The sequence below is a fragment of the Poecilia formosa genome, unplaced genomic scaffold (genome assembly GCF_000485575.1).
Source record: "Poecilia formosa unplaced genomic scaffold, Poecilia_formosa-5.1.2 Scaffold1471, whole genome shotgun sequence".
Taxonomy (NCBI): domain Eukaryota; kingdom Metazoa; phylum Chordata; class Actinopteri; order Cyprinodontiformes; family Poeciliidae; genus Poecilia; species Poecilia formosa.
The window spans coordinates 1-9,260 of NW_006801410.1; the positions used below are offsets into that span (position 1 = coordinate 1).

The window sequence follows — 9,260 nt, forward strand, 5'->3', positions numbered from 1 at the left end:
CTGCTGCGTGACGTGCGTTTGGTGGAAGCCTGGGACTTTGACTATAGAAAGAATCTCTTTTTTCTTCTTCTTCTTCCAGGGAGCTCAGTGGCAGCCATGTTCCCAAAAAAATGGGGAGCGTAATAGAATCATTAAGGCATGATTAAAGTATTGACAGTATATTAATGAGAGGGATGAAAGCAGCTGCGACTGCCATTCATCTCCGGAAGCAGAGCAGTGAGCGCGGACCGGCTGTCCCGCAGGTGCCTTATTAAAATGTAATCAGGGCCAGGCTCTTTAGCCATTCAAGCTAATGGTGTGGATGTGCTCAGGAGATGATGGAGAGAGGGGCCCTTTGAAGAGCCGCATCAGTGCTGAGTCATTGCTTTAAGGTTGTCGGAGTAAGCTGAGTGCTCTACGCGCGCGCGCCTCTGCACAGTAAATGGAGGATGAGATAATCTATAGGCAGATAAAGATCTACAGTAACGTCGGTTGGCCAGCAGAGGGAGATATTTCACAAAGATTAGTTTGTGGACGTTACAACAGCCTGTGTAGATCACAGTAAAACATCACATATTTTTACTTTTATAACATACAACGAGGTAGAAAAGTATGATTTCATTTTAGGTAAAGTTTTATAATATCAGCACAAGCATTTTCACTTTCTCTAGACACATAACAAATAGAAAAACATCGTCTGAAATTGAATTCTTCAATATCCTTCCACATGTACAAAAGAGGATTTAGGTACACTGAAAAAAGAGAAATAAGATTTTATCTGAATTTTGACTTTTTAAATAATAATAATAATAATAATAATAATAATAATAATAATAATAATAAAAGTTCATTTCATTTTTATAGTGCTGAATCTCAAAATTCTAATGTTTTAAACAATTCAGGTTTATTTCTCCAAATTCTGACTACATTTCATTTTTAGAACGCTTTTCTAAACACTCGCATTTTACAGGAATCAATTTGACATTAAATGCAAAATTCTGGCTTTAAACTCAGAATTCTCACTTTTTTTCTCAGAATTTTGTTTAAATTGTTTATATACCATCAAACAAATCTAATCTTAAAACTCTGTCCCAATAAAAAATTTGGGACAGGTTTTCAGTGATGACAAAGTGCAGGTTTAGAGATCCTATTACAAGGAAGAAATAGTTGTTATTGTTTCTATATGCTAGCAACATAATTTACATCCACCTAACTGAAGAATGTTTGATTATTTATTTGGATTTTGACATTTATTAACACAGAATTAGAATACTTTGAGTTTGAAGTCAGAATTATAACTTTTAGGCAATCAAATTACTCTCCTTTGATTATGTGACACAAGTGTGTTGAGGTAGCTGCACTGACTAGCAAACTGTTTGACATGTGAATAAAAGAGTGCAAATAGCCAGTTGTCCAGATCTAGTTCTGGTTGCTTTGTGTTGCGTCTCTGGACATTTGGAGGCAAGTTTCAGCAGTTAAATTTCTGCAGGTAAAGTTCTGAAGATTAAATTAAAGGAAAAAATAAAATAAAAAAAATCATATTTTTGCACAGGATAAACATTAAGTGTTACAAATGCAATCTTCTCAATTCTCCATATACCATAATCATCAAAATTACAAGAATCAGAGCCTGTGAGTGATATATTCCACTCATATATTCTACATAATACATGAGTTTCATTTTTCGAGATGTCTGGTGAGAAATATTGCACTTTTCCACAATAGTCTTAAGTTTTTTTTAGATGTACTGAAATATATTCTGGGAGATTTTTCAACTATCAGCACTTTATAGGACTTTCCAGATGAAAGGCAACCTTTTTTTACATTAGTAGTCTTAAAAATATACACATCTCAGCAAACTTAAGACAGAGCTTTAGAAATTTGCAACATTTGGAATTTGTTTTGAATTGGGCTTCTTGTGATTTATGTTGAAATGTAAGTTTTTTTTTGGTAAGGAATTGTCTTGAGATTAACTTTCTTATATTTTTCAGAGGACACCAGCATAAGATAGCACAACCATTTAGAGTCAAACTCTAACTTAACTTTGTGCAGCTTTGATATAATAATTTTATCAACAGTTTTGTTCTCACTAAAAAGGGGAAAAGGTTTGCATAGTGTTCTGAACTCCAACCAACTGTGAAACATAGTGAATCATTTAGGAGCCTTTCATTTCCCAGGACCTGACAGTCCAAAATCACCAAGTATTGACCTGAGGTGACCTTAATAACCACTGAAACATGATTTATTCTTGTTATTTTGGAAAGACTTTGACCTGAAACTGGCAACATTCATTTAAATATTATTTTTGACATATAAAAAAGAGATTTTGTTGTTAGAATTAAAAATACATACATTTAAGTGTTTAAGAAACATTCCAACTGCAAAATAAGGAAATTCAAATAATTCAAATAACAATAATTCAAAGTGGTATATAGGTTGAAGCTGCTCAGCTCATATTGTCGACCATCATGTGGAAAGAAACTATTTTCACTTTTCACAGCTTTAGTATTTAGTAAGAAGAATGAAAAAACAAAAAGTGAGTAAATTGTCATCACAAAGGTTTCAGTCATATCAATCATTCTGTGTTTTAATTCCATTTTATGTTATTACTTAGTTTAAGATTTAACAGTTCAACAGCTTAATACCACAACAACATCATTATTATTAATATATTATTTACATTTGGTTGTTTTATCTTAAATTTCCATCTTAGATCATATCTCCCACGTTTTTAACTTAAACAGACTTAATATTTTTAGGGAGCATATTATTTATGGCTTCATATTTCATTTGTACTGTCTTAAATTTTACTACTTCATCAAACTGCAATACTCCCCATCGGCTAAACAAAGCATTATTACATAATTTAAATAAGTTATAGAAATACACAAAAACTCTAATTCATTTACAATCTGATGTTGACCAGATTATTTATTTATTTACTTATTTATTTATTTATTTTTGCACAATCAGTGCTGGTCTTTGTGGAGAACAAACAAGTCCTTCAGTGTTGTTGTTTTTGCATGGAGCAGTCATGGTGCTGGTAAAAAGCCTTCATCAGAACCATTTCTTCCTCTCCCTTTCAGAGCCCTGCAGCTGTCAGCTCCCAGGAAACTCCTGCTGCTCCCAAAGAAAATGGCTCCCCTGTAAGTGTCTTTGTAGAGGACATCCATCACACTGACAGTAATTTATGTGTCTGTGCGCTGCCTCTGCTGTAGTCTTGACCTTTATTGGAGCGAGTGTCCAAATGAATCGCCTCATGCGAGCTACACAATTGTTACTTACTGTCACCATAATGACTCTGGTCATGAATTTCAACAAATAAATGCTTGAATGACTTTGAGCCAACACATTGTTCTGTTTTTGAGGAATCGCTTGTCTTTACCTTCAATTACTAATGCCATTTCTTGAAACTGTCACTTTTAACAAAAAGGGTATCCACATACATTTAAGAATATGTAAAACATGAAGACCAGGGATGGTCATCCAGATGGACGATTTAAAGGCTTGGGTTTGACTTTGGTGTTGTAGGATCAAAAAGTGAGGATATTTGGACATGAGGGTGGAACTGGAGAAAAAAAATATCTAAATAATATCTTAGAGGCCTAAACTATTTAGACCTGGTGATACAAACTATCTGACTTTGAACTAAGCTGAACTCTAGTGAGAGTTAGCAAAATCACTTAAGCGCTAAAAGAAAAATTAGCCCAGCACTGCTAAAGCTTCAGCAACTGATTTGGAATTCCCTCTCAATGGATGATGGGGAATTCCATACAGGGTTAATACCAGCACATACAGGGTTAATACCTGTATGTGCTGGATTAATACCATCACACTGTTAGCCATCTCCACAGTTCGGTTTCAGTGTGAAAGCTAGCATGTGAATGAGCTTTCTAAAAAGTTATTTTTTCTCCTTCTTTTCTGGCTGTTCTGTCACAATTTTAGCACAATCTGAATCACATGCCCACATTTTTGTGTAAATTTCATGAAGAAGGATCTCAGAAGTTCTAGCATTCGAACCTCTTAGAACCTTCAGTGGTTCTTGGAGGAGCGCCCCCACAGGTGAGGAGGGGAACAGGCTTCTTAAAGGGTTTATTCTGTTTGACAGTGTAGTGTGAAAGTGAACCACATCAGCTGATTATGTAACAGATGTTATCACTTTGGCTAGCAGATGTTGTGCATGACCATTGAATATGTGGGTCTGATTGCTCTGTAATTACTGTGCTGCAGGTAAAAGCCACTTCGCAAGGGAGGGAGTCTGTTGTGTCCCCTCTGACCATCACGGCTGAAGGCATCACGTCAGCAACCACGACACAAGTTACCAAGGTAACATTGTGTTTGTTTCCTCGGTTACAGTTCAATTACTGAACCTTTATCACAGTGAAACAGTTCTTGTCTAAAATAAAATGGTAATCTGTTTCATAGGTACAGGATACAGTTGTTGTTGCTTCAAGCCGCTATTCATAATTACATAATTTCCTCCGTTTGTAATTTTGCTCGAAGAGTAAACAATGAGGATTTGTTTTGATGTGATAAAGATAATGATGTGTTGAAATATTTAAAACACCACCAAACATTCAACATTTTGAACTTTGTCACATTTTGTCACGTCACATCCACGTTTCAGGAAATAATGACACACCAAAGTAGTGCGGTGTACAAAATAAAAGAAAGAAAATGGTGGAGGGATTTCAAAGATTTCTTACAAATAAAAATGTGAAACGAGAGGTGTTCATTCAAATAAATGTATAAAATCTCTTCAGGCATGATGCTGCCACCACCATGTTGGCAGCATCATAGTTGTGATGCTGCCAACATCACCACCAGTAGTAACCGGTAGTAACCAGATGTTACTACTGGCAGAAATAACAAAGAACAAGAACAAGCGAGGATGATGGCTTCACTTGTTATTTAATCTTAACACCACAATTGTGAAATAGTTTTTTTTTTTTTTTACATCAGGGGAATATGATTAAAGTTTTACGCACATTTGTAATGGAAACACAGCTAGTTGTTAAAAGCTCACCAGTAAAATACATTCCAGTTTGTGGCTGTAATGTGACAAAATTTGGAAAAGCCTAAGTTGGTTGAATACTTTTCATTAAGTGTGATGTTGCCTGACCCTGGTGGTTCTGTGCACTTCAGACTGTGAAAGGAGGCTACTCAGAGACCAGAATCGAAAAGAGGATCATAATCACAGGAGACGACGATGTGGACCAGCATCAGGTGAGAGCCAGAGTCCTGGAGACATCTGCTCTTTGTGTCTGAAAGCTGACCTGTGTCGGGATGCTGACCTGTGTACTGGGGTTTCTCTGGCTCCAGGCGCTCGCCATGGCGATCCAGGAGGCCAAGCAGCAGCATCCCGACATGCTGGTGACAAAAGCAGTGGTCATCAGGGAAACAGAGTCTCCCACAGAGGAGCAGCGGAGAGCAGAGGTAGGCCATCTTTACCTCTTCTGTACTGTTGTGTAAATATTCCATCCATCTTTTTGCCCATTGTTACAGCTAAAGGGGCAGTTTTATGTAAATTCAACTTTTTATAACGTTATTCCCTTATCAAAAACATACCTGCAGTGTTTCCTTGATTCTTTTATGCATGTTTGAGAAATCCTTTAATCTACTTTTATTTATTTATTTATTTATTTCGAACATGATAGCAGTATAAAATAACACATGAACAAGGATTGCAAAAGAAGACATATTTTTTGTACCACAATAATCCTAACATGCTCAAAGGAGTAGGAAGACGTAATAAACTTATGACAACCACTCCCTCTTGCTCTCTGTAATGTTGTTGCAGAGAACAGCCTAATGTTGTTCATTACAACATTAGGCTAGTTAACATATCCACCGAAGACAGTGGGTAAACAGTTTGCTGTAACAGTAAGTTGTTTCTCTGTCCTTAGCACATTGAGATTGATTGACAGCGCTAAGATGTGCCATCTGGCTCTGATTGGTTGATTTTGGTTGGGAGCGGTGCGTAGCTCAGGCAGGAGATCGATCTTTTCATAACAAACATGGTGACAGTTTGAACAAATACAAAAGGAAACATTTTTGTAAAATATATGTGCAGCTGAAGGTAACGGAGTTTCTTGATAGTGCTTTATGATGACACTATGTGCCTGGATAATAACATAATGCTGCCCCTTTAAGGAAGTTAGAATGAATCACAGAAAACATCAAACACTGTCCAGAACCTTCTACAAAGGTTTTCAGGTTCTTCATTTTTGTCTCTCTGCAGTCCTGATCCCAGGACATGATGGCCTCTGAGATGGGGGTGGGGGGCAGGAGAGGATCCTCCAGCAGAGAGTCTCCTGCCCCACCAAGCAGCATGCCACCACCCTTCTGCCCCCCCACCCTGTGACACACAGACACCTGAACAAACTGCCTTCCATGAAGCAGCAGATCTCCTCTCCTGTCCCTTTAGACTAAACCAACTGTGACCCGGCCTGGACACCTCCCACTCACTCCCGACCCCCTCCAGGACCATTCAAGCCCACTAGCTCCTTCGAGAATGGGAAACCATCTACAGTTTGGAAGATTCAGCACCGAATCGGACACCCCCACCACCTCAGAAATGGAACTGCTTCCTGTTTGAACGACTGCCGTCACTTCCTCCTCCTCGCTTCGGGTTCAATAAACTGCTGTCTTATTAGCTTTTTACATTTTTACCTATAGAGGATCTAATTTATGTTCTGTGTTTGCCTGTTTATGAATTATATCAGATGATTATAATCTGCATGATTCAAATAATAATAGCAGAGGGAATGAGAACACATATTAAAGCCCTGCAGAGACGCGGCCCATAGAAACGCTGACGGTTGGTTGAGCTGCTGGATCTGGTCCAGCCTCCAGGAACCAAACATCCTCATCCCAACATGACTGTTTAGCTTTAGGTGACGGCAACAAAGGCAGCGCTGCTCACCGTTTTAGGATTTGTAGAGGAATTTTTAATATAAATATTACGTGTTCTAAGTTTTACAAATTTGATGGTATATTTTTACTTTTTACTTACTTGACTTTGGTTTAACCTGAACTTCTTGTATTTTTTGAATATTGCAGTGATCTTTTTTGTTCTCTTTGTCTTGATGCTGATACACTGGAAGTTAGCGCATCTTAAAGAGACGTCGCTAGGCATGGGCCAGTTATGGCCATCAAGCTACAAAAGGTTTTAAAACTTTACAGTTTGAAAAAAAAATAAAACAGTGAAATTTTCCACCGTTATGATTTAACAGAGTATACTTTTCAAAATACTTTTAATTTCAGCCTCCTGGCGCACACTTACAGAAATGACCAGTTTGGAAACTAATGCAGAACAATTAATCACTTTTATAAATCTAATTTTGTTTTTTACAAAATAATTTAGTTGAGAAATACTTTACTACTTTAAACTTTTCCCACGCTGCCGTCATATTCAAGGTTGTCAGGCCATGAAAGTCCCATACTCCTGTCTCACCAAGAAAGCTGTCCTTAGTTGTTCTTGAGATTTTGCAGTCCATATAGCTCCAGCACTAACTGTAAGCATATTTTATTGAACTGCAGCTCAAAGAAGCCTCTTCCTGCAGGTTATGCACAATTTGGAGGTGTGTGCTACTAATTGCCAGCTGAGATCCCTTAATGTTTGTCCATATTTATTTCTTAGATTTCATGGCTCAAAACAAACATTAATTAAAAGCCTCGTGTCTGTCCAGTATGAAGTATGTTTTGTTTATATGAAATGCAACCCCAGAAAAGCCTTTTCTTCCGCGTTATCTGCAATTTTGAGGTGTGTGTGCTACTTCAACCCCTTGAAATATGTCTAAATTTTGTCCACATTTATTTAAGTTCTCTGATTTTTTTTTTTTTTGAGACAAAACTAGTATTAATTGAAAGTCTTGTGTCTGTCCAGTACGCAGTATGTTCTGGTTATATCCTACGATAAATATGTTACTCTTTAACGGATTCCCTACCATGTTTATTCTGCTAACCTTGTACATGATGAATAGCTGACGCAATTCCAAGTTCTGGTAGGATAATATTAATCAGTATGTTAAATAACAGTAGCGACTGTGATGGATCATATTATTTAAACACTCCCTGAAAAGTTGAAAAGCACCAGATTATCGCTGATGTTCTCTGCTTTCTGTTGGATTAACTCTCCAGTTATGCTGTGACTTTGGACTTTTGCTTGAAAGGAGCTGTTCTCCCCAAAGATACAACACCATGCAAAAGTATTCAACCCCCTAGAACTCTCTCACATTTGAACACATCTCCACAGTTCAGAGTGCTGTGGTCGTGATGTGGCAAAAAGGGTCAAACAGGAAAAGGTGAGCGCAAATAAAGATGCCCTGTCACACATATCCATAAGTGAGTGACCTTTAATTCTATGCATCACAAATCAGACATGAAAACCCCCTCGGAGGCGCCCCTACCCCTATTAACCCTCTAAGTCTGTGCCGTCAGCCAAGGCGGTGTGGCGAACAGCTTGTGAGGTTCCGCAATAAGCCGCCATCTTTCGCATCCTCTGTCCTCTGAAGGGAGAAAACTGTGAACCCTCACATGAACCGAAGCGTAACCAAAACCTAGTAATGAGAAACAGCTGTGGAGCGAGGAGCTTCCCCAACACGTGTGATCGTGTCATCGTCCCCACCTGAAACTGTTGACCTGCTGTAGGCGTGTCCATGGAAACGAGGTTCTAAACCTGCTGACTTTGTATATTCTATTTTACTGTTTTATTTTCTATCGGTCACATGACACTGGACTGTTGTGAGAGCACTTTGCTTCTGCAAACCGCTGCCGAGTTCAGTGAAGGCATTGAGAAGTCAAACTGACGAAGGTCCGGATTCTTTGTGTAAATGGAATGGATCAGAAAGTGATAATCTAACGGACAGAGGTGCAATAGAGATAAGAACACAAAATGGGTGCCTTAAGTTTTGGAATTGATTTTATGGGAGCACTCATCAGCTGAAAGCATCCGAGATGAAACAAAGCGAACCAGAAAGAACTACTGACTTTAGAAAGTGGACAAGAGGTGATTCAGAATTCAGCGTTTTGTTGAAACTGTGGCAGAACAGATCCTGGATCAGGAGGTTCACTCAGCGCTGCACCGTTCAGCCTCCACCTTCAGTTCTCCACTGTCGTTTGCTCTACATTCCCCTAGTGCTTGGTGGTGTGTATGTCCTGTGTTTGCATTCAGTTTCGACAGGAAACAAACCTGCATAAATAAATGTGTCACTATGATTCAAACTGTGTCTCGGCTTTTACAATGAGGGATATATATGAGGGGGAGATATATATATATA

The 9,260-nt window shown here is 38.2% G+C and overlaps 1 protein-coding gene across 1 annotated transcript; it reads left to right on the top strand.

Moving 5' to 3' along the window:
* Nucleotides 1-2,463: 2,463 nt before the first annotated feature.
* Nucleotides 2,464-9,198, top strand: LOC103132889 (band 4.1-like protein 1). The gene is made up of 6 exons (XM_016667641.1): nt 2,464-2,538; nt 3,068-3,125; nt 4,210-4,305; nt 5,125-5,205; nt 5,302-5,415; nt 6,221-9,198. The coding sequence occupies exons 1-6, from the start codon at nt 2,501-2,503 to the stop codon at nt 6,224-6,226; spliced, it is 393 nt and encodes a 130-aa protein (XP_016523127.1). The 5' UTR covers nt 2,464-2,500; the 3' UTR covers nt 6,227-9,198.
* Nucleotides 9,199-9,260: the final 62 nt, after the last annotated feature.

Coding starts and splice junctions, on each gene's coding strand:
- LOC103132889 (XM_016667641.1), top strand. CDS start 2,501: ATGAAAAAACAAAAAGTGAGTAAATTGTCATCACAAAG. Junction 2,539..3,067: donor AGTAAATTGTCATCACAAAG/GTTTCAGTCATA, acceptor TCCCTTTCAGAG/CCCTGCAGCTGTCAGCTCCC. Junction 3,126..4,209: donor CCAAAGAAAATGGCTCCCCT/GTAAGTGTCTTT, acceptor ACTGTGCTGCAG/GTAAAAGCCACTTCGCAAGG.